The sequence below is a fragment of the Sylvia atricapilla genome, chromosome 1 (genome assembly GCF_009819655.1).
Source record: "Sylvia atricapilla isolate bSylAtr1 chromosome 1, bSylAtr1.pri, whole genome shotgun sequence".
NCBI classification, from domain to species: domain Eukaryota; kingdom Metazoa; phylum Chordata; class Aves; order Passeriformes; family Sylviidae; genus Sylvia; species Sylvia atricapilla.
Genome location: NC_089140.1, coordinates 101,253,042 through 101,277,824, shown reverse-complemented (window position 1 = coordinate 101,277,824; position 24,783 = coordinate 101,253,042). Strand labels below are relative to the sequence as shown.

At 39.8% G+C, this 24,783-nt stretch overlaps 1 protein-coding gene across 7 annotated transcripts in view; it reads right to left on the bottom strand.

Annotated features, from left to right (window-relative positions):
* Positions 1 to 24,783, bottom strand: part of PPP4R1 (protein phosphatase 4 regulatory subunit 1) — a 64,578-nt gene that overhangs the window by 9,566 nt on the left and 30,229 nt on the right. For all 7 annotated transcript variants that reach the window (XM_066328943.1, XM_066328926.1, XM_066328952.1 and 4 more), the window contains 8 exons: positions 19,553 to 19,695; positions 18,025 to 18,171; positions 16,352 to 16,459; positions 15,553 to 15,618; positions 13,284 to 13,442; positions 11,959 to 12,089; positions 10,326 to 10,846; positions 3,057 to 3,232 (listed from right to left, as the gene is read on the bottom strand). In XM_066328943.1, the coding sequence (XP_066185040.1) occupies positions 3,057 to 3,232; positions 10,326 to 10,846; positions 11,959 to 12,089; positions 13,284 to 13,442; positions 15,553 to 15,618; positions 16,352 to 16,459; positions 18,025 to 18,171; positions 19,553 to 19,695 (1,451 nt within the window). The remainder of the gene's footprint in view (positions 1 to 3,056; positions 3,233 to 10,325; positions 10,847 to 11,958; positions 12,090 to 13,283; positions 13,443 to 15,552; positions 15,619 to 16,351; positions 16,460 to 18,024; positions 18,172 to 19,552; positions 19,696 to 24,783) is intronic.

The window sequence follows — 24,783 nt, the reverse complement described above, 5'->3', positions numbered from 1 at the left end:
TGGTTTGACTTCAGACAGTTGCTTTTTCCTTCTCCATGAGCTGCTTTCATCTAAGCACTGGGCTGTAATTTTAGCTGCTGAGGTATAATTACAGGTGATAAAGAACAGGCAGAGCTGTGAGGCAGTTGCATATCTCTGGCACAGCAGTCCCTGTCACCTGTCAGGCTTAGGAAGCAGCAGCAAGAAGGTGCTAAAGAGCCAAGGAAAGAACAGATTTGCAGCAACTCCATAACTAAATGTGTCCAGCAGCACACAGCTCCAACTATAAAATCTCCAGAGGCTCTGAAAACTATCTCTACAGGGTTTTTAGTTTGACAGTAAATTCCTCCTTCACTCTTTTTTAGCCTTTTGTTGAAAAATAGATTATTTTCAGCATTGCCAGTCACCAGCTTTGATGTCTTGCAAATCAAGGCATTATGAGGCAGCCAGTACACTCTAGCCATAGTGCTTTCCATAAGTTGCCAGTTTGCACGGAACCAGAGGTTAGCCTCATCCATTCTGTTCCAATAAATATGAAAGGACTACATCTCGCATTCCCTGCTACCTCAGTTCCAAAAGCTTAAGCTTAAAAAATCATATTTTATGGATAGAACCAAGTCAAAAAGCTGAATATAATGGAGGGTATCACAGACGGAAATGTTTTTATCCAGTCACTTTTAAAGTCAAATATGCATTCCAGAGAGGAAGAGCTTCAGCAGAGAAGACAGACAGCCATTAGTCAGTATTTAGGTTACACAGTATCTCTACCCCTGAAAATGAAGTTCCATCTGTACTTCTTCCATGCACACACCAAACTGAGCATTGCAGAGAGACAGGACATGCAAAAATCAGCAGAGTTTATCCTGAAAGCTTCTTGTGTACTAAATGCAAAATCACTGTCACAGCCTTACAGATCTCTAAGGTTAAGCTTCCCTTGGCTGTGTAACAAGAGCTCTGGAGTTGTGCTCCACAGATCCCTGCTCTGTGTCACGGGTTGCACACCAGGACAGCTGGTGCTGGTGCTTCCTGACAGGGCACCTGGCCCAAACAAAGAAGAGGCCAGTGTCAGGGTCCACCTCCTCCTGGCATCCATCCTATTCTTAGAGAGAGGTACTTATGCCAGACAGGAGTGAGAAGGTTTTAGCCCAGTTTCCTTTCTCCCTCTACCTCCAAATAAAAACAGACTCCAATACCCATCCCCTTATCAAACCTTAGAGAGAACATACAACCTAAAGAAAATAAACAGTGCCTCCTGAGAAAAAATAAACAGCTACCCTCAACAAACGAGTCTCATCATGTCCCAAAAATCTTACTGCTCCACTCTATTATCCCATTTATTTTCTTCTGAATAGAGAATCTCTCTTTAACATGCAACACTAACTCCTTCATGAGCCAATACAGCTGCCAAAGGACAAGCAAACTGTGGTTTTGCTTAGTGGTATATATGCAGAATTGTGCAGGCTGCATTCAAATATAAAATGCTGGAGAGGTTGATTTCTCTCAAATCCAGTACCCTACTGACACACTGCTATGCTGAGACTTAAGAAAAGACAAGAAGAAAAAAAATCACCACCACAACAAAACCCCCACTAAACTAAAAAACCTGAACAACCACCTGTGAAAATCGGAGGTCTCTTCACTGCTAGGGGCAACATTCCACTTGCTCAACGGATCACAGCTTGATTCCCAGAATTCTAGGTCACCTCTATAATATCCGCTCACTTGTAAAATGAGGACTTGATTCAGTGCCAGTAACAAACAAGGAACTGACAGATTAAGAGCATCCTTTTAAATCATAAAACTGAAACATGCAAAATCAACATAGACCAGCTATGCGACTGGTTCTTAAATTTGCTGTCAGCACTATACTCTGTATACAAAAACATAAAATGCAGGACAGGTCCCTCTGAACAACCACCACCCTCATCTACCCCCAATATTCTTAAGAATGGAGGATAAATGTACACTGTCACTTTAGGTTAGCATTAGAAAGAAGAGATCCTATAATAAAAAACATATTGAGCCTGACATAATGGAATTGGGAGCAGGCTGGTGTTTTTGAAACAAACCACATTTTTAGAGTTAAATTAGGATTGTGTATAATCAGCAGTATCCAAGTAAATGTCACATTCCTGAACTCCTCATATGTTTTAGGTCTAGATGGTAGTCCAACAGCTTAGAGAAAAAGTTAATTAAATGTCATCAAGAAACACTGCTCTAATTAAGGAAAGATGAAAATGTTTGCACTAAACTGATACGAACTTCTAGACATTTCAAAGATGTTTGTCAAAATTTCATCTGGAAAACACGATTTCAGTAGTATGATTCAACAAATCACTTGCTCTGGTTTTATGGAGCCTATTTTGGAACCACTGCTTTCTGCAACTGCAACAGCATTTAATAGTACCTGATCTTGTGGCATTATATGCAGTGAATGTAGTGGGTTTGGCCTGACACAGCAGACAACAGATAAGAGTATCAAATGCCAGAACTACAGCCAGGCAGGGAGTGGGGAGCGGGGCTGAAGAAATAAGTGCAAAAAACTTCAAGATGTTACTGACTGCTAGAATAACTTTCTCTTTCAGCAGTCCACACAACATCGCAATTGCAGCTCCTGAACTTCTCTGATGCAGACCAGTAAACCACAATAAATCAATTCAACAGGGAGCAAAAGGAACAAAGTATCTCATTCTCAAGATTCCGGGAGGGGCACTGGAGAAGACACACTCATTTATCAGGAGGGGCTCTGTTTTAAGCAAGGCAAGTTCACATTAATAAAATGTGGTAGCATTAAAACATCTCTGAATGCAATAGTCACAACAAAAATTTTTAACAGAAACAGTTTCAAGAATTTACATGGACAAGCACAGAACTGGCAAAAACAAAGGCACGCAACACAACTCATTTTATTTTAGTAGCTAGCACTTCAGTACCATCCAACAAAAGGGAATGCCACACCAGCCCAAAGTGGAAAGCATCTGGCTGCAATCCTCACATCAATGCAAATTCCAGATCTGTTACTGGAGACCTGGAAATCCTAATGGGGAAAAAGAATAAAATGAAAACTCTCTTCTTACCTCAACAGTGTCACCAATTAAAGGCACAATATCACCCAGTATAGGTTTAAAACTTTGTTGGTCATTGATGGTTAGCTCAGTCTGTGAATCTGTTCCCTTGCCAACACTGGCCATTGTCTCTTCTTGAGGATCTAAACTGGATGCTCTGAGTGCAGCAGACAACACCTCCACTTGTGCTGCAGTACATGAAAGAGAAATTCATGAGAGACTAACCTACAATAAAACTTTTAGCAAGTCCACGATAAACTTTTAGACAGTGGCTAACTAAGTAAAAAATGGCGGAGGAACTACAGGAGAGGTACCAACTTAAGATCATTAGCTGTTGATAAATCCCAAACTAGGGACCAATTAAGTCCTAGATTAACACTCCACTCTTTTCCTTGGGTACTCAACCAAACCACAGTCCAGTGAAATCTGTCCCTAAAGCTAAAATAAACAAACCTCATAACCCAAGAAGAATAAGGAGACTGCTGCTATGGCTGGACTGGTGCTTTACCAATTTTAGTAAATATTAATGGTGAAAATAGTTATTTTGGGGCAGAACAGCCCATGAATATTAACTTACAGACTGGGCCATTTGTGGGAGGTAGGACTAAGAGAAAGAGGGATAAAGTAATTCAAATAAAGAATTGGTTAACTGGAGAACAAGTTTAGCAATATACAAGGTATTTAAGTTCTGAGAGGTTGTTCCTCCCTTTTATACATTAAATTCTTACATTTTAACAGCAACTTTGAAGGAAGATCTATATAGAATGATCCCAGACCTGATACTTCAGCCCCTTTGGATCCTCCAAACAAATAAGAAGATTGCATTGTCTGATGTTCTCTTACTCATCTAAAGAAGCCATTAGCACTTCATGCTCTGCTGTCCACTCTTTTGGAAAAGATCCAGCAGTTCTGAGGCTGCCCTGCTTTCCATCCCTCTGCTTACTGCCAATTAGAAAAAGCTTTGTTGAGCAATGCTCCTTGGATATAGCCTGACCTGACATCAGGTATTGCAGGCAATCTCAGATGCAAGTGACACAGAATTCAGTGCAGATTAATCTACCCTGCCACTCACCTCCACCACTTCTTTCCAAGAAGGCAAGGAGGAATAATCTCCTCACTTATTAAATTTACCCAGCCATCCAGAAGATCTGTTCCTCATAGATTTTGCCTTTTCCAAGGTTTCTTAAATGTTCACCATGAAATTACACAACAAACCATATGCTTGTTTCTAATCTCATACTGTTATACTAAACTGCAGAATTCTGAATTTCTCCCTCCTTCGAATATCACTGTTAACAAGAACTAAACAAAGAAAGTTGGACTCATTTGCAGATGGAAGAAAGAGATATGAAATACAACTGTTACATGAAACAAAAATTGTTAATTCAGCAAAATCTTAATTAGAAGCCTTAACAAAATCTAGCAAAAACTGGAAAACACACTGTGGGTTCACCGGTTTGTTGGTAGAGTCTAATGAGCAGGAATAAAGACAGTTCTTTACAATATGCAATACTAACTCTCTAACTGTGTCCAGTTTCTGATAAAATAACCTGAAGATATCATTGCTATATTACTGTATTCCTCAACAAGGAGCAGGAAAAAACACACTGTTACAAACTTAAACGTATAACCAACATTATCCTAATACTTCCACTATAAAACATGTGAAAAATATAGTTTAAATATATATAATATATATCTCAAATACATATAAATAGATAAAGTTAAGGAATTTTACACTTTTTAAGATTAATAAGAGACTGCTGCAACCTTACTCTTCAAGTATTACTTCACTGAAAATAAACTTATGTACTTTAACACCCATGAGAATAAAAAAGATCAAGGTTAATAAATTTTCCCAAAACTTAAATGTTAAACAAATCACCCCCAAAACCTGGCAAAATAGGTGGCTATGCTAGGGCAAGAAATGCCTGGCTTATTTCCAAACTATTTTCATTTAGGTAAACACATAGTGCTTCAACACTGCTTATGTATTTTCTGAAAAACCCACAGAGAGCTCCAAAGATTACTTCTAGTAATGAAAGTATCTACAGCAGTAATTGGGAATTTCCACCACATATTCCCCACCCATGCCCCACTGTCAACCTGCGCACCTGGACCACCCTTGCTTAGGGGCTCAACAGGATGGAGACAACACCTATCCTGATTTCCTCTGCCTGATCTAGAAGAAATACGACAAAAATGTGCATTTCCTCAGCTTCTTGTCAATTCTACAATCTCCAGATGTGGGGATGAAGGACAGGAGAAGCGAAACTCCCAAGGATTTCATTGACTGGCAAGTGCCTTCTTTCTTCTTTCAGTGCTCATTCCTGACTTCAGTGCTGCCACTCACTGAAAGGTGAATGACCTGAAGTCTATAAACATCTTAAGGTTTAGCTAAAAGAAGAGCCAAGCAGTGCTGCTGCTCCTCATCTCTCACGAAGAGATTTCCTACTGACATGAGACAGGCAATGGTTTCCAGAAAATCATTTCAAATTCAAGTAAAGGATAAAGCCCCCATTTCATGAATGACAGAGAAATGCATCAAGAAGGGAATCAGCTGGCTCACCAGCTTTCACAACTATCATCAGTAAAAACTGGAGTGTAAAGGTCAGTTCTGCACATAGCACAGAACTCATGTAACTGCACTGCTCAGATAATGTCAATGTTCACTGGATCTTGGACCATCAATTAACTCTTTCTTCAACTTTTGCTTCAGGTGAGATGTATTTTTAAGTAAGAAAGTATTTTGTCTTGGCTACTGTATCTGCATCCTAAAATAACGGGTACAATCTGTAAATTCTAAACCACATTTTATCCAGTTTTACTGAATTTCCTGGTTTTCAGGAATTTCTGTCCTTTCAATAAACCTTATTTGTTGTTTTCCGTTTCTCCTGATGGTTCACTAGAAGACACTGATGTTCCATTTATTTATTTATTTTTCTTTCTCCTTTCTTTTTTCTGAAAGATGTGCCTTGCTTAATTTCACTTCTTACTCAGAGGCAAAAGCTATCGGCTGCAATAATGGAGAGATAAAGTAACTGAAACATAAGAAGAGGGTTTCTTCTCCACTTACTTCTCACCTGTTCCATTAACAACATATTTTAGACTTTTATTGCAAGCAGTGCCAGTAACCTAACTTACAGTTCTTGTAAGGGAATGGGAGCAACTGACCCCACATTTGGGCTGGTTTGTCCCTATTAGGTCTCCTGGCAAAGCAGCTTGTAACTGGCTTAACCCACAGTTAGCCTCAGTAGCCTGCAAGTCAGGCTTCCTCTATTCCCCCAAATAACATTAAGGAAAGCTGACATTTCATGATTTAGCCCTTTCTACGCAGAACATAAGATAAAGCCAGTAGAACAAAGTGTCTGTGGAAAGAAAAATAAAGAAATAAAAACATCCGAGGAAAGAAAAGCAATCTCCGAAGGAAGTAAAGACAGCAGCAGCCTCAGAGAACTGGAAAAACATGACCTGAAAAAAGACCCTGTGATAATTTTTAAAAAGCTGGCATACTTCACAGGAACGTGCAGATTCCTATTTCCCAGTCTGAGATGTTCCAGATGTCTGGCCAGTGGATTGGAAAGGTCCTTTTAACAGAGATTACAATGCCAGTGCTTAACTTTGCACAGCCTGTGTAGTTCTGCTAGCCAGCAGTTTGCCTGTGAGAAGAGAGGCTGTCTTTATCTCAGTTGCTGACTGCACAACCACCTATTACTCGGATTTCTCACCAGCAATAAGCTAGTTCTGGAAAAAAAGCCCCAAGGTAGAGAATGAGATTCAGGTGAAGCAGTTGATCCTTTTCTGACTACAAGATTAGGGAAAAAAATATTCTATGAAGGCCATTATAATATTCTATGATTACCACTAAAAATTGTTTTTGCTGGAGATCTCATCAATCTCCATGCCTTGAAGCAAAGATCTAAGGTTTGAAACAGAAACTGCTCTACTGAGGTGCACTGCAGAAAACCCCAAACAAACCAATACCAACCACTGCCCCCCCCCCCCCCCCCCCCCAAAAACCCAACGGAAAACACCACGCCAAAACCACATGACCATGACCAGTGTGCATATCAACAGTAATTCCTTAGTGTTTGGCATCCAAGACATCTGGAAGATGGGGATATGCACTGAACATGCCATACTCTGGGCTGCACGACCTGGTGATGCCTTTCCTTTGACTCTTCCCATTGGCATGGTACACTCAGGTACTCCTCAGATAAAAACTGAGTTCTTCTTCCTCCACACTTCTCTAATGAGGCAAGCAGGTGCAACTCACATAACACATAACACATGTGAAGTAGGGGAATGCCAAACCCAGAAAATAAATGAAAATAAAAGAGGAAATGGGAGGGGGAATACATGTGGAGAGGAGGGGATAGGGGTACAAAGGTACAGTAGCTGCTAGCAATGAACATACAGTGCAAAGCAGAGGGTGAGGTGGGAGGAAGGAACAACAACAACAAAAAAAAAAAAAAAAAAAAAACACCAAGAAAACCCCAACAAAACTGTATTTTTCTGACTCAGAAAGAATCATTGCTGGCTGAACTTCAGCACCAAATCTCCACATCTGCATCAGCTGTCAGGAACTGGCTCTGAAACCAACTAGCAAAATAGAAATCATCAACCTCCTCTGACTGAAAAGTGAAAAACAGCATCCTATTACCATCCCTAGGTATTCTGCAGATTCCAGTAATAAAAATTCAGTGTGATCTTAAGAAACTTCAAAAACCTTGTGCCATTATGATTTCACACAACAGGAATTAATTTTCTTCTCATAAATTTATAAAATGTAAAACCAAAAAAAACCCAACCAAAAGCCCATGTCAGGAGAAGGCTGCTGAATTTGCACAGTCAAGCATGGAGAGGCAAGGTACAGCCAGAGACAAGGTCATCTGAACAACTTAATCTTATTGACACATGCAAAACATCATACACCACAGTCTCATTCCCAAACCACACTTCACCACTTCATCTTGTCATGCCTTCAGGATGCTTGGCCAATTTGCTACAGAAGCCAGAAGATGTGTACCCATGGAAGCTCTCCAGTATGGCAGGCCTCCACTTACCAACCACAGAGAACACAGCATCTTCCACTCCCATCCCTTGGCTGGGAATGCAGCAATAAAGACAGGAGCACAGCATGGAAGCAGGAGTCCAGGACTTAGGTGACAGCAAGCCAATGAAGAAAATAAGTGCAAGAAAAAGATCACAGGGATTTAAAAAGAAATAAAGAGAGGAAAAAAAACCCTCCTAGCCTGCTGTGAAAGCAAAGCCTACTCACAGTACAAGACTCAGAAACAATGGCCAGCTTTCCAGAGAGGGGAAGTGCAGGCAGGGAAAGACCCTGTGGACCATTTGGGACATGGGCTGCTTGGCATACATTTGTAAGCCATGTATACTGGAGACAAAATTATCTGTGAAATTACGTAGTTTCATAAAATTTCTATAAAACAAATTAGGATAAGCTTTTGACTGAATATTTATACCATCTGTTTGCAATAACAGTTTTAGATTACACTGTCATGAGTGAAGAGTCAGGGCTCTGATCTTCTGGATTACCCCCAGAGCAAGCCTACCTTTTGTCACTATTGAGGAAGTATAAGATTCAAAACACAGTCATTAAGTCAGCTACTCAGAGATTAAAGTCTGGATATGTATCACTTCTATGTGTGCCACAGTCTTTGAGACAAGCATGCAAAATTCATACTACTTGCACTTTCTGCAAAATTAAAATTGCAATATTACTAAATCAAAACAGGCATGTTGTTGAATTCCAGCTTCTCAAGTATTTAGACCGAATAATGAGAACACAAGCAAGAGGAAAAAAGAGTAGAAGATTTAGGAGGAGTCTTATGGGGCTCCACTACACAGCCTTGACCAAGTCAGAGTGGGGGAACCCATGGTGTTGACAGCCTAGTAACACTTTTCTTCTACTGGAATGTACAAATGTTGGTCAACAACTCCACACAAAACCTCCTGACAACCAGTCAAGAGAGCTTAACAAACAAAAAGAATTCCAAAAACCTGCTCTGAAACAAGACATGAACACACGATAAACAAACTCATCTGGATATACAACTACATGCTTACATAAACCACTGTAATTCATGTGTTAAGGTATGTTCTCTAACTATAGACACAAGAGTTTTACAAAGTAAACCTACACAGCAGTGCAAGCTTCTGCACTTGGCTTCAGAGATGGGTTATATGAAGACTGAAGTCATTAGCAAGGGTGAAATTTTTTCTTACCTCTTTCCTTAGTGCCCAAAGCACTCCTAAAGCAAAGTTTCATCTGCTGACTTTCCAAGTGATTAAATAAAAGTACAAAATGGATTTAAGAAAAAATTATTAGCATATTGACCTACTAACAGTTAAAAGAAGTTGGAAAGCAGTATCAGTTTATTCTGAAATAACAAGTTTTTCCCCAACTTGCCCCTTCTTTTCCTCCTCCTGCCCCTACTTTTTCTGGTATAGAGGCATGCTTCCTTTCTAGAGATTCTTCAGCTCCAAAACAACATAGCTTCTTCCTTAGTGGTACCTCCAGGCTTTTTGACTGTGACGCACAAGCCCAATGCGCCTTAGATTTTTTCACCATATGAAGAAAAACCTATTTCCAGTAACTATGTGTAGAAGAGCCAAGTCCTTTTAGCTCAGGAAGTGTCTCTGAAGTGCTGCTCCACCACCTTGTCACATTTATAAAACCCTTCTCCATTCCTCAAGAGCTTTTAAAATGGAGAATGTGTTCTCACTTCAAGAACTCAGCTTGGATCAATTATCAGCCTGATCTGACAAACTTGTCACATTAAAGCTGTCAGCATGTGACTGCAATAACAAAGCAGAAAAAAATGGAGACTATTTCATCCAAAATCACACAGACAAGGCGTAAAAAGAAAACCATTATTCACACTGATAATTAAAAGAAAACCTAACCTCTTAATCTGCCTTATTTTGCATGTATGCTAATTAGAAATAAACTAGCTTATCAACAGCTTATGCCTTTGAACCATCAATTTGATTATAATGTCAAAACAGGCAGTCAGAACTTTATTCTGCTAACTACACATGCATTCAGTTTATAAAAGGAATTTTGCTCCTTTTAAACATCTTCACACAAATGCAAATTCCCTTTTAGTTCACTATCAATTTTCCTCAATCTCTTTAAGGATCAGGAGAAAACAGTACTTCTGACTTTTAAAACAACTAAGAGGTTAAAGCCCAAACTGCTGAAGCAACATATGCATATCTCCAAACACTAAAAATGCTTCAGTATCTTTACCATACCTTTAACATCTGGGTCATCTATATGGGGTTCCAAATTTTCTATCATTTCTTCTAATTCTTTCCTTGTTGCCATAGGAATGCTCGGAGACACTGGCATAGTGAGTTCCTGAATTTCTCTATCGAGTTTTATATCAGAAGCCTGCTGAAGCTCAAAGTCAATATCTATTTCAGGAAGTGGAGTCCTCCAGAAATGGAAAGAGTTGTATAATTCCTGCTCTGAAAGAAAGGTTTCCTGTGAATTCAGCCCAGCCTCCTGCAGATCTGTTGTACAGCAATGAGAACTTTGCTCATTCTCATCCACCATTTCCCCACAAGACTCTGAAGGCAAAGTGCAATGGAAGGATGATTCAGTCTGGAAATCACTTTCCCTCTTGGAGTTATTTGACACTGTATTTTGACCTTCTTGATCATTTTCAAGTTTTGTTGCAAAATCATCACTGTCATCACTATGTGAAGTCAGATCCTCTGTCCTGTTGTGCTCCTCATCTGTTGCAACATCTTCTGTAGTCCTGACTTGTTCACTGTTGAGTGCCAAAAAAAATGGACATTAAAAAACCAAATCAGACTTATGCTCTTGAAAACTCACACACATGCTATAAACTTGTTATTTGTCAAAGTAAATTTACTTACATCATATAAAACCAAACCACAGAATCACAGAAGGGTCAAGGTTGGAAGGGATCTCTAGAAGCCACCTGGGCCAACCTCCCTGTTCAAGCAGGTGACAAGCAGAACCAGTTGCCCAGACTTGGACTTGTGTCCAGACGGGTTTTGAGTATTTCAGAGATGGATATTCCACAGCCTTCATGGACAACCTTTGCCAGTGCTCAGTCATCGTTACAGTAAAAAAAAGCGGGTTTTGATGTTCAGAGGGGACCTCCTGTGTTTGGGGTTGTGGCCTTTGACTCCAGTCCTGTCACTGGGGATCACTGAAGAGAGTCCAGCATCATCCTCTTTTCACTCTCCCCTCAGGTACGTATGAACATTGGTAAGACCCCCCACATGAGCCCTCTCTTCTCCAGGCTGAAGTCTCTCAGGCTCTCTTGACAGGACAGATGCTATGCTGTCATTTTGTGGCCCTTCACTGCACCCTCTCCAGCGTGTCTAGGTCTCCCTCTGGATGGCAGTGGGTGAAGCAGCCACTCCCCCCAGTTCTGTGTCATCAGCAGACCTGCTGAGGCTACCCCCTGCTCCATCATTCAGATGGCTAAAGAGGATGTTAAATAGGACTGGACCCAACACTGACCCCTTCTCGTACACCATCAGTTAGTGACCTTCAACTACGTGCAGCTGACCAGTGCCCGGGGGCCCACCCAGGCAGCCAGTCCTCAGCCCACCCATCTCCTCACCCGACCCAAACTTCAGCAGCTTCCCCACAAGGATCTTACAGGAGACCATGTCAAAAGCTTTCCTGAAATCCAGAAGCACAGTATACGCTGCTCTTCCTTGTCTATCAAGTCAGTCATTTCACCACAGAACATACATCCTAATTCTGGTCTATGAAGATGAGAAAATCCTGATCTTTCCTTTTACCAAGTATTCAATTTACCCAAGAAAGTTAGTTTTTCTAAAGTGCAGTTCATGCAAAAGAAGAACTAGAAGGCAAAATAACTTCTAGATTCAGCAAATTTACCCATTTTCCTGTGCAGAATCACAATCTTCTGGGGTTTTACCATCTTCTTCTTTAAAGTACTGGCCACTGCTGGATGGATTAGCAAAAGTTGATATGAAAGGCCCCAGAGACTGAAAAGCCGCTTGGCGAACCTAGTGGAAAGGGTCCAAGGTGAAAAAACAAAATTATATATATAAATCTTGCTGTCCTATAAAACATAAAATGCCTGCTACTAAGAATTGAAAGGGTCATGAGCCTACTAAGAAAATCAAGAGCAGAGGCTCTAGTCTGGAAAGAATCAACCAGATGTATACAAAGTGCAAAGTTTAAAAAAAATGTTAAGAAAAATGGAAAAGCAGTGTGAAACCAGTTAAATCACAAGTAACCAAATTGACGAGCTTATTCCCCACAAACAAAGGAGGAAGAATCTGTTTAGATAATAGAAGCAGGTAAATTTGAGAGTTCAGGTCAGAATTTTAACAAGTCAAAAGGAAAAAAAAATATCACATACGGTAAACAGACATTTCACTTTCAGAAATTTGACTGATAAGCATTATATTTCTTTCCCTTTCCTATTTGGCTATGCTGTGCATTTGCTCCTCCTTTCTCCTACTATTTATTCTCCTCTTCTCAACAATTCTCCATCTCAGTTTTTGTCATTTGATTAATTCTGCTGGGCTACAACTTGCATGACTTTCCAAGATCCACGAGCTCACACTCCTGTGTAGATGATCCTTGGCTCTTGGAAGTAGTCTCCTCAGTAACAAACTTAAGGTTTAAGAGTAAATCTTCAAAATAAGAAACAACCCCTAAACAAACAAAAAAGCCAACCCAACCCCTCCCAAACAACAACAAAAACAGTCCAGCTTAACCCCCCCAAAAAAACCCAAGAACAAAAATTCATCACCTATGAAACAATAAAAATTTAATTAATAAAAAATTCCCCACCACCAACACCAAAACACCCACAAAACCCAAAACCATAACCTCCAAACCAACCACCACCCCCCTCCCCCAAAAATGACACGTTGGTAGGAAACCTGAAGAAGTACAAGTATATCATAATTAATTTTCCAGTCTTGTTAATGAGTCTCAGCAATGTTACGTCACAGACAATTCTGTAGCTAAAAAAAGCTACTCCACTGACAGAGTTTTTCTTACATGCTGCAGTGAAAATGTGAGGGACACCTTACACCCATCAATGAACTAACCAGTCTAAGAACAATTTTGCTTGATGTGCACGAAATTAGTCAGATTATTCATACCCATGAGAACTTCTAAATGGAGTATTGCAGTAAAATCCCTCAAATATGACAGCTATTCAAAAAATAAAAAGCAATTCTTACCCATCGTGAAGGATCACTAATCAAATTAATAAAAAGGGTTGACAATTTTGTCCTCCGAACTTCCTGTGATGTTGCACAAGAAACTGCCATGAAGCACTCAGCACAGGCTTTCCTAACTCCCCACACATTATCAGAGCAGAGCTGGAAAAACCTCGGCAGCTGTTAGGAATATAGTGAGTGAGTTTGCAAGTCTTAACAGGCAGCACTTGTTTCAAAACAAGTTCTCTTTTCATCTTCATTTTCTTCGCCTGGTTGTTCACCTTCATACTCAGATGCACAGTTTAACATTTGCAAGACAACACACATTCAGCAGCCCCACGCTTCTAATCTGCTGCTTTCACATTACTTACGGACACAGATAAGGAAAATTCACCTGTCTGAGGAATAGCAAGGAAGTACTACCTCTTAAACCTGATTTATACCCCCAAAACTGCCCTCCAAAAGCCCAACTTCAAAAATATCCCCAAGACCAACAAACCTATCATAAGACAAGACCTCATGTCTACAGCATTCTTTTAAAGCAGGGACAAGAAAAATAATACTGGTGCATTATTAGGAAGCAATTCTTCACTGCAAGGGTGGTGAGGGACTGGAACACATTGCCCAGGTAGACTGTGGATACCCCAAGCCTGGAAGTGTTCAAGGCCAGGTGGATAAGGCCTTGAATAACCTGATCTAGTGGAAGGCAATCCTGCCCATGACAGAGGAGTTTGGAACTAGATGGTCTTTAAGGTCACCTGCAAACCTTGACATTTTTTCATTCTATGATTAACATTTTACCTATCCGAGACCACTTCGTATGTTTTGTAAGATTCTTCCTGAAATGCAAAGAAACACCATCTTCAGAAAGAAAACCTTCCTTTTCTACTTCTCATTGCTAGATTTATCAATCTCTGGAACACTCTATCCTACAATGCAGGACATGAACTGCAAAGAGGAACAGGAGAATGAAACAAAGACTACATTTGCTTAAGAGAAAACATATTTGAGCAGAACAGTGGTTTTACTAATAAAACTGAAGCATTTTCAAGGTGCTCAGGTGCTTGGGCTTTTTGAAAACATTAATGGTAAGGGTGGACAGTGCAGGTGAGGCACAGACATGCACAGCTGCCTTGGCTTGCAACAGGTACAGTGACAAAATACGAGTAATCCAATGGCTGTTGCTACAGCCTTGTTCACAGTTATTGATGTTCAGCTGTTCATACTATCTGCAGCCAAGTTTTCTGAACTTTGCCTCCAATCAAAGAAAGCTTTTAGGTTAGAAAATGAAGTTTTATCATTCAGCTTTTTACATCCATCCTTTTTCCTAACAATAATCCAAGAAGAGCAGAAAATGGCATTTTGTTATAGAAAGAGAACCCCAGCTGTCCTGCCACATGTTATTGCTTTCATATTAAATAATCATCACTTTTTTATTTCATAGTAGTTTAATTGCACCCTCTACAAAGTTTTAATCCAAATTCATTACGCTAATCACTAAAAAGGCAGTTGGTGTGAGAGAAATCAATTTACATCCCAAATCAGGAAGCATATGGGATGCAAATCCACAAAACTAAACTTCACTACCAAATGATTTGAATCACTCAATAGCTAGAGAAAAATGCAGCAAATGCTTTAAGAGCATAAGAAATGGCCTGAGAGCCACAACAGGCCTAGCTGTCCCAACACCACAACTGCAAAAAGCTGCAGAGCCTCTGGCTGAAGTCATGACTGCATTTACACTGTCCATGTAAGTCTCTTGCTAATTCAGGTCACTGATTCAGCCTCTGCTGGCTGGCCCTCAACAGGCTCACTGTCCACACTGCCAAGAGGAGAAAGCTTGAAGAGGGATCTCAGAGACTGCCAAGCTGATTTCTGCTCCCTAGCCTTGTCACATCTCCATATCTATCAACATCCACTAGCTCCCTGGACCCACCATGGGAATGTGGGCAGAGTTAAGTATCCTCTCCTCAACTGCTCCATCCAGTTCCCTGCTTTTCCATTTTAAATTACTCTCTCTTCGCTTTATTTAATTTTTGATTTCTAAGATTAACTTCTTTCTTTCACCTTTCTTTTTCTTTCCCTCCTTTTCAGGAGGCTCTTTGAGGCAGGAAAACTGACTTGAAGAGATTAAATCAATACATAAGCCTCACCACTCCTAGCACTTCATCCCCCCTGCCACACTCTCCCCTGTATCTCTAATCTCTCATCAACTGCCCTTTTTCTGTAGCTTGTCTGGCTCCACTGCTAAATTGTATTAAGAAGAAAAGCCATTTAAGAAATGGCTTACCAGCATTTCTTCGGTGGCTTGCTGTCCAACCACACTGCAGATATCTCCAAAATTGGCTGCACATACCTTGAAGACAGAATGCAAGAAATAAAGACTAAGACCACAGTCTGAATACAACAAAATCCAAGCAGAAAAAAAAAAAACCTTTTAAAAATCAGAAAAATGTGTTTTGGTGCAAACTCATTATAAGCTACTTTCCCATTCCATCACTTTCCCTGTTTTTTAAAAAAGAAATAATTTTCTTTTTTGTCAAAATTAGTCAGTCTTTTTTAATCATAGAAAAACTCCAGAACTTGAATGAAAAGAAAAGAGGATAAAATGTATTTGAAGTGCTGTCAAATTAAAGAACACATGCAGCTATCAAGGGAAATAAGCTATTCAATGGCAGGATGAGACCAAAGTGCAGCCTCCACACCTAAACATCATGATGGAATACTGGTTTACTTTATCTTTAATGAAGATGAGCATCTTTAATTCCATCTGTGCAAACAGATATGAGCTCAGGTGGCTGATGCTGTATTAGCCACAGTTGGTTCATGTTTTCCTGGCTACCAACACAACCATAAGGACATATACCAAATCACACTATCTATAGCATAAGAACAAGCAGACTCTTTCTTTGTTCCTAGTAATGAGGGTAGTGATTCTGGAAAAAAAATCTCAGTGTCAAATATTAAAATCTGTGGAATTGAGAGCTACAAAAACCTCCACACCTTTCACTTATAAGTTTCACAAATGTGATCTACCAGGAAGTTTCTTAGTCACATGCAAGTTGCAAGCACATGACACGTTGTCCTACCTTACGAACATGAAACATCCTGCAGTCACAGCACATCTCGCAGAACCTGGGAAGCACAAGCCTTTCCGTGATGTCCTTTCCAACCATGGAGGCCATTTTGCACATAATCTAACAACAAGACAGACACTAATCAGAGATGCTTGCACAATGCACCATTCTGTGTCAGCTAAGCAGAGGCTTTTTACATCTACTCTTCATTCTGATGAACATAATTTTACTGAAAACTGGAACAAATGCTGGAAACCAAACCCCACTTGAATTGAAAAGGTTTAGCCACTTTTCCAAAGAACTGTGTTTCCCATTTCCTTTTTGTGACATGACATAGGTGTAGAAGATGGCACTGATCTTCCAGTAAACTGAATCAAATTCCCAGCTAACAAAGATAACTGGACTCTTAGAAATTATGCTCCTAGGTTACCCAACAGACCTCAAATAAAAATTACATGATTCTTTTACTATTTCTACTTTCACTATACAAAATGTATATATGTACAATTAACAGAAAATTACTGACAATTAATATGCTTCTGAGTCCCATATGGTTAAAAATTAATTACAACATTACAATGCATATATGCAACTCCCAGACATAAAATCCCCAAAGAAATGCATCACACCAAAAAAGAACTCTTTCCTCTAACTGCTCTTTCATTCTAACTCGTACTGAAATACATAAAAAAAAATTAACTTTAAAAGGAAAAAGAATTTTATATTTACCTTTCCCAATCATGTCAGTACAACTACTTACATTCATTCCCCTACAATAACAAATGACGGCTTTTCTAACCTCTAGGGGGTTGATGAGGTACAGAAATTTCTGTGAAGTTTCAGTACTTTCAAAACCATGAAGACAGACAAAACTAATCTGCTTACACTTTATTCCCTTATGTAATTATAAGCTTCATCAAGAAGCACTAGAAATTTGCTGCCAAATGCAACAGTGCTGGAGCCTCTTTATTGTTTATCTGTCCAGATACTGTAGGAAAGTAAAATATTAAATGAGGTTTCTCTCAAGCCAAAAGAAAAGAAAAAAAATTCACCCAGCAGAAAGTATCAGTTGCAGAAAAACAAAGGAAACAGAATGGCACTTCTCCATTATAAATTAACTAATCTGCTTACTATTTAAATTCAAAACATACATTTTAATTACGAAGGTTGTGTCTAATGCACAAAAATCCCCACCAACCAACCAACCATGAGTTAATCAACTCAGATGCTTATTACTTTCTCCAATAAAACACAACAAAATCAATAAAGAGAACAGATATGCAGTAAGGAGCAACAGAACTGAGGCATTAAAGCTTTTGAACTGATGGAAATTTTCCACACAGGCAATTTAAACTTTCATAAAATAAACAGACAAACCTTCAAAAAACTAAAAAGCCAACACAGCAGATGCTGTAGGAGTCAATAAAATTAATCCCCTGCACTGTCTTGTCTAGTTGGGTTGTTTTTTTTACAGCATATATAAGCTATTGGATTTACATCTCAGCTTGACCAGAGTGTACAGCACTGACACAGCACAGAAGTTGTTACAGATTTGTTACTGAGAGGGACTATAACATTTTCCTTTTAGCAATGGCTGTGCAACTTGGAAACACCACCACCACCACCGTGCTATCAAGCACTCAGGCACACGTTTGGCTGTGTGATTTGGCACTGCTGTTACTTACAGCCACAGCTTCTGTCTTCACATCGTCATTGCTGTCTGGAGCTGTCAGATCTATCAGCACAGGGCACACTTTGGTCTCCACATCGTATCTCTCGATGAGTTCTTGTTCCAACAGCACTAACAACGCTGCCTGGCTTGTTTTTCTTACCTGCCATAAAAAGACAAAAATGGAACTAAGCAATTCAAAGAGTGTTTTATTTGTTGAAATACATGTGTCCTGAATTTTGGAAGCGATATACCAACACACAGCAGTACTAACTGCACACACTGAGAGGACAAGTGCTCCACAAGTGCTTTTGCAAGTAGTTCATGTTTGCTGTCCTGTGTTTTGGGATGTATGGAGGTGGACAGCTGCCTTAACTGACAATGTGCAGGTATTTCTTAGGTTCACATGCAATGTGTTTTCATGTCAAAAAAGAGCAGTCATGGCAAATCTCACACACATGCGTGAAGAAAAAGCAGCACAATTAATGGAGAGTAACAAATTTCTAAGAAGATGAATTTTATTGAACAACTCCTCTTTTCCTGAGATTAACAAGAAACAGGCTGGCAAGGAAAAACTGTGCTTATTTCCAATGTTTTTAAATTCTGAGACACAATTTTGCTTAGTTTATTTGTAAAAAAAAAGTTGTACAAAAATAAGATACCCATTAGTGACTTCATAGCTGGCTAACCCCTGCCTCTAAAAGGAGTAATTTCATCAGAAGAGAAAGCATTACATAGATGAGACTACATACACAGCAATGCAGCAATTTTGGAAACACCTTTGAGCTCTTTGTTTCAGCAATTCGCAGCCCAATGAACTATTCAACTGAGGTTAAAACAGTGAAAAGAATCGCTGAATCTTCTAGCAGGAGAACATCAAACAAAAGTAGAGTTGTTGTATTATACATGAATTAGCAAAACAACTACTAAGAAAAACAGGTTTGGGTAGTTGTTTTTAACTATGCAAGCTTCTGAAAAAGGAAAAAAGAGGCAAACTCAAGAGGCCTAAAATCTTGAAAATAATCTATCAACTAGCATTAATCTAGTCTGAAATGACTGGGGAAGCCTCAAGAAAGCTTTGGACAAGCTAACTTATACATGCAGAGAAATGTGAGAATCACATGAGTTAAATCCAAAACTTTTATTGGACTCATATACAAACAACTGGTAATGAAGGTACACCATGCGGTTAAAAAACAGAATTATACAAAGGACTCAGTTTTTCGTTACTACTGTTCCTTTTTGCCAGAATTTAAATTATGCAAGCTTGTCTAAATGACTGATTTTGCCCATATGAATACAATACCCAAAAAAAGGCCCCAAGTCAGTACAGATCACATTAAACGTAAAACTGTTATGAAATTTTTCTTTAAAAGCTTTTCTTTAGTATTTTCTTTAAATAAATTCATAGTACCATGTATTTCACATCCATTCCAAATCCTTATACCCCAAAAGATAACACACTTGAACAATACTCAGTTTAAGTAACTTGGCCTCACAACAGTATTTCAGCAGCTAGTAAACTACCCCTACAAGACACTTACCTGGTTATTCTGGTCTGCGAGGTACCGCACCACAATAGGCAGTAGGTATTTGGAGAAAGCATAAGGGATTGAAGGTCTGTTTTCCTGACAGAACATAGCAATATGAGGCACCTGTTCCATCAGTTCTGCCCGCACTGTTGGCTCTGTAAGGGTCAAAACAAAACCAAAAAAAGCCATCACGTATGTTTACAAGCATGCTCCCAGATCCTGCCAGAGTAAGCTTCTTACAGTACTCTACATACAAAGTGTGTTCTCAAGGACTCGTCAGCGTGTTTGTCAAGCTTTATTTTTATCATCTTTTTACAAAACCAGATAAAACTACACCCTGTGCTGCAAAACTACTAAAAAGTTACATCTCACATTCTCAGTAATAAGACAGAAAGAGGTGTAAGACAGCTAGCCACCAAATGTTATGAGTATCAGAACTGTCCAAACTCCCTGTGAGCACCATCAACTTCACAAAAACTGACTATACAGAAAGCCAGCCCAGAACTGGCACCACTGTGAGAAGAAAGGAACTGAGGGGGAGTCTGGGCCATGGCCTCTCAGATGGGAAAGATCCCACTGAGCAGGTCAACCAGCCATAACCACAGATGCTGTTCTTCATTCTTTGCTTTTTAAGGCTACTGATGGCATTGTCAGATAGAAAAGGTCCTGCATCTTTCCAGCTGCTTCTGTTAAACCTTTGAGATGTGTTTCTCACCAAAGTTGGTTATTATTTTAAAAACATTTAATTCAATTTAATTTATTTTAAATCAGATTTGATTTAAGAAGCAGGCCCTTATTTCATGCCTAACTTCCCCATGAGGATAAAAAAAAAGAATCAGAACTAAGTACTTCTGCCCTTTCAGGATTTGCTGACATATGCAGTTACCACTGGTCTACTGATTACCTACAAGACGACGTAACAAAACCCATCAATTACTCTCAAATTATACTAATCTGATTTACAGTATTTTAAATAACAAGATGTATACGTCACAAGATGAGTACATATGCCTCACTGAATTTTTACCTAGAAGTTGTTCAGGCAAAACTTAATGGTATAACCTGAACCATCTTCCTTGAAATACTTGTAATAAACATGATTCATTAAAAACACAACCTTTTGTTAAACGGAAGCATGCAACACGCATTTGTGTTTAACATGGCAAATGTGTGCAGCACTTGGCTTTCTTGAACACTGGCTACCAAGTGTAAACTCAGGTCTGAATAAAATATAACAAAGACAAAGCCAGTCCCCTGCTGTGTGCAGTCTTTTCTTCACTGAGGACAATGAGAACAGGAAAGATCACTGCACACAATGTAATTAAATGCCTATGGGCTCCAATTCTTTCACTATAGACTTAAATTACTTTTCCTATAGAAAAACACACCAAAATCAGAGTTGGAGGGGACCTTATAGATCATCTAGTTCTAGCCCCTGGGGGTAGGGGTTCCACTAGAGCAGGTTGCTCAAAGCCCCATCCAACTTGGACTTGAATACTTCCAGGAATCCTCTGAAAAGTTTATGAGTTGCTGACCAAGTTGCAAAACAAAATGAAGTCTCAGATAAATCAGTATCATATGGGTTTGCTGTTCATGACAATAAAGTAAAAAACATCTTCCAATCTGCTCTGTATCTCCTCCCAAATGTTATGAGGCGCACAGAGGAGAAAAATGTTTTTATTTAAACTTCAGACATTCTGAAACATGCAGGCTGAACTCCGTGAGCAATACAGGCATCCTGAGGTTCATATTGAAGAAGTCGGATCCAGAAAAACACTACTCAAAACTTTGTGCAGGTTTTAGCAGATCTAACAAAAATTCACACCTTAACAAAATGTTCAATTCTAGTCTAGTGATCAAACACATTTGTAGCACTAAATGTAACAGCTGACCAAAACAGCTGCACTTGTAAACTAGGACAAACTAGTAGTTAATGAGATTATTAATTCTGAAAGTTGAAGTCTCCATTTCATACTAATGTAAAGAAAGAAAACATTCCTATTGTAGTAACTCATCTTTTGCTTGCTTATAAAAATCTGCCAGAGAGAGTCCTTAGAACATAAGTAAGAGAAGCTCCAATTGTTCATTAGGATGAGGCGGTATGGGGGGGTCAACCAAAGCAGATCAGGTGCCTTCAAGAGTCAAGTTGGCAAAAATATCTGTTTTCTTCCTACATGTAATTCCATTCTGGTCCTTTTATCTGACAAGGCCTGGCTTCTTCATTTCTGGAAGAGGGACTTCAAGTGTACCTGAGAAAGGAGTCCTTTTAGATGCCAACTTTGACACATCAGCATGTTTTTTTCCACCTCTGTGACAACCTGCCCAAAGGTGGCTGAGTTAAAGAAGCCATGCAAACACCCTCCACTTGCAACTGCCCAGTATCCACTGAAAGCAGAGCAACTACAAATGGAAGAATCTTTCCTTGCTGAATACATTTTGAGATAAAGAAAGACATTATCTCTGCAAGCATGCTGTACACAGCCCCTCTCCACAGAGCAATTTGTTTGAAAAGGATGTAGATGGCAAACAGAGCAAGATGAGGAACCATCTGGCTGCGCAAGGAGGATGGGAACTTGATGGACAAGAAATGGAAACCAGTGCTCAAAGCCAAGGCTGGAGAAACTCGTGCCCACCTTTCCTATAAGGCTGTTACTTCAATACATGCCCAGGACATGACCTAGGGGTACAAGTGACTTATTTATCAACACTTACCCCTAGGATCTTGTTCTCCCATCTCAGGACTCATGCCTTGTTTCTTATGGCAGACAGAAGATGACTCGAGGCAGGGAGGGAGGGTGGGCAGAGGTTAAAGGGGATGGAGAGTAAGCAAAATCAATCTGACTGAGGCTGCATGTTTGGCAGCAGTGCTTCTTAAATGGCTTCTGAAATTGCTTTGGGCAGTTTCCACCCTCCCAGACACAAAAACCTGCAGCTTCCATTTCTGCCAATGCTACTGTCCATGCAGCCAGACAATAAACCTTATCAAAGAACTGATCTAGCTGACGCAGCTTTTGCCTCACCCCAGCAGCATCATTAAACAGCAAGAACTGGCACTTAATATCGATTTCCCTGTGCAATCACACAATTCCCTCAAGTAGCAGAACTGCCTGATGATGGAAGCAAGCAACAGTAAAATAAGGTGCTAGAATTGAGGGAAAGAAGCAAAATGCTGAAAAAGCCAATTTATTCCTTTGCCTAGTCTGAAGCTGTGCAAAATGTTCAAGCCAGGCTCTTGACAAGAGTAACTGCACACTACTCATTTGATTGCAGTCTGAACTCTGTCTTGATGCTGAATACCTCTGCAATCGAAGCCAACAAAAACTCTATCAAGGGCTGTGTACATACTTTGAGGGCACTAGGCACTCAAAACAAGGAGATGCTTCCATACCTCTTTGACACCTCTACAGTTTGCCCACCCGCTGATAAAGCAATGGCAACACTCTTTCCCCAAACTGATGAGGTTTGCTGTGAAACTGGATTCATATATTTCTTTATGAAGCACTTCAGTAAGAGTGCAGGATGTACCAAAACAATGAGATCCTTTTCCTTCAGAACAGGGTTCATCTATTATCCAGCACTTATGTCAACTGCCTGACAATACTGAAGACCTGAAGATGTAAAGTGAGCCCCTTTCTTCATGTGCCACTAAGTCAGCTCTGGCTTTGCGAGAAACACAGGCAGACGAGACGATGCAATTAAAGATCTGAAACATTCATACCCAGGAATGAATTAGAACTGTAAAGTCACCTTAGTTCTTATGTTCCCTAATTTTTAAGTACACAGCTCAGATCTTTGTAAGGTCGACTCAAAGCAACAAACAAGGAGTGCTGTGTAGGGAACTGGCAGTGTAACACAACACCATAATTCACCATCAAAAGGCATTTGTGCTGCTCTGGGGAATTACTGCTGCCATGCAAGAACCTGAACCTTAAGCTTACTAATTTAGATAAGAGCTCAATTCTTCCAAAGGCTGAAGCATATGTTCCAGTGTGTACTGAATAGAGACTAATCTCACAGTCTGATGCAGTTACAGTGGAACGTTTTTCTTGCATTATGTTTCCTTAAGACCCAAGCAAGAATGCAAAAAAAAATCCACTGAAGTCAGAGAGCTTTCTCATTCCCTTCATCTATTCTTCAGCTTTGTCTTTAGCTTGAACAGGTGGCAGTTGCAAGCAGGGATTCCAGGAGGCTTCAACACATAACAGTCTCTGCCATTTCAGTTCAAACTTCCCTGTTGATTGAAACCAAATTTACAGTTTGGTCATTGTATTTGGTTTGGCAGGGACACTGTTAATTTTCTTCATGGTAGCTGGTACAGAGCCATGTTTTTGATTTTTGCAGGAAACAGTGCTGATAACTCAGGGATGTTTTAGTTATTGCTGAGCAGTACTTAGACAGAGCCAGGGCCTCTTCTGCCTTTCACCCCACCCCACCAGCAATTGGCAGGACATGCACCAACAGGGGACACAACAGCTGATCCCAACTGACCATAGGGACACCCCAGACCATGGTGTCATGCTGATCATATAGAGCTGAATGAAGAAGGAGGAATGGGGGGAAAGCTTGAAATGGTGGTGTTTATCGTCCCATGTCAGGTGTGAGGGAGCCCTGCTGCTCCTGGGGATGGCTGAACAGCTGCCTGCCCATGGGAAGTGGTGTATGAATTCCTCTCACATTCACAGTGAAAATTTGAGCATTACCCGGGGTTGTTATGTTCCATGCTCATAAATTTAAGTCAGTTTAAACACTGTTTCCAGCACAAATCCAAAACATGGCCCAATATCAGTTACTATGAAGAAAATGACCTCTGCCAAAACCAGCAGTTATCAACACAGTGAACAGTTGCACAGCAGTTACATGTTGCTTCATAAAGCGTAAGCTCATCCAGCTGGGGAATACGTCTGCACTCTGTGGTTTTTGCACTGTAAAACATAAGGAAGGACCAGGCTTTCACAAAGTATAAACAAAATCTGGGAGGAGAATTTTGCTTCACGTCGAGTTTCTATTTTAGGCAGTCTGGAAAAATCTCTGTGTACAGCTAGGTTCTACGTAACATTTGCCTGGAACAGTATTTTTCCATTTGGCAGAGGAAGTATTTTTAAATGCTGATCTTTTCAAACTATCTCTTGAAAGTACAAGTCTATCTATTCCTTAAAGAAGCAATCTACTAAAAAGAAACCCTGCAATTCATTAAAACAAAAACTCTGAAAATGAATATTAATTAAAAATACTAGATTTCCTTA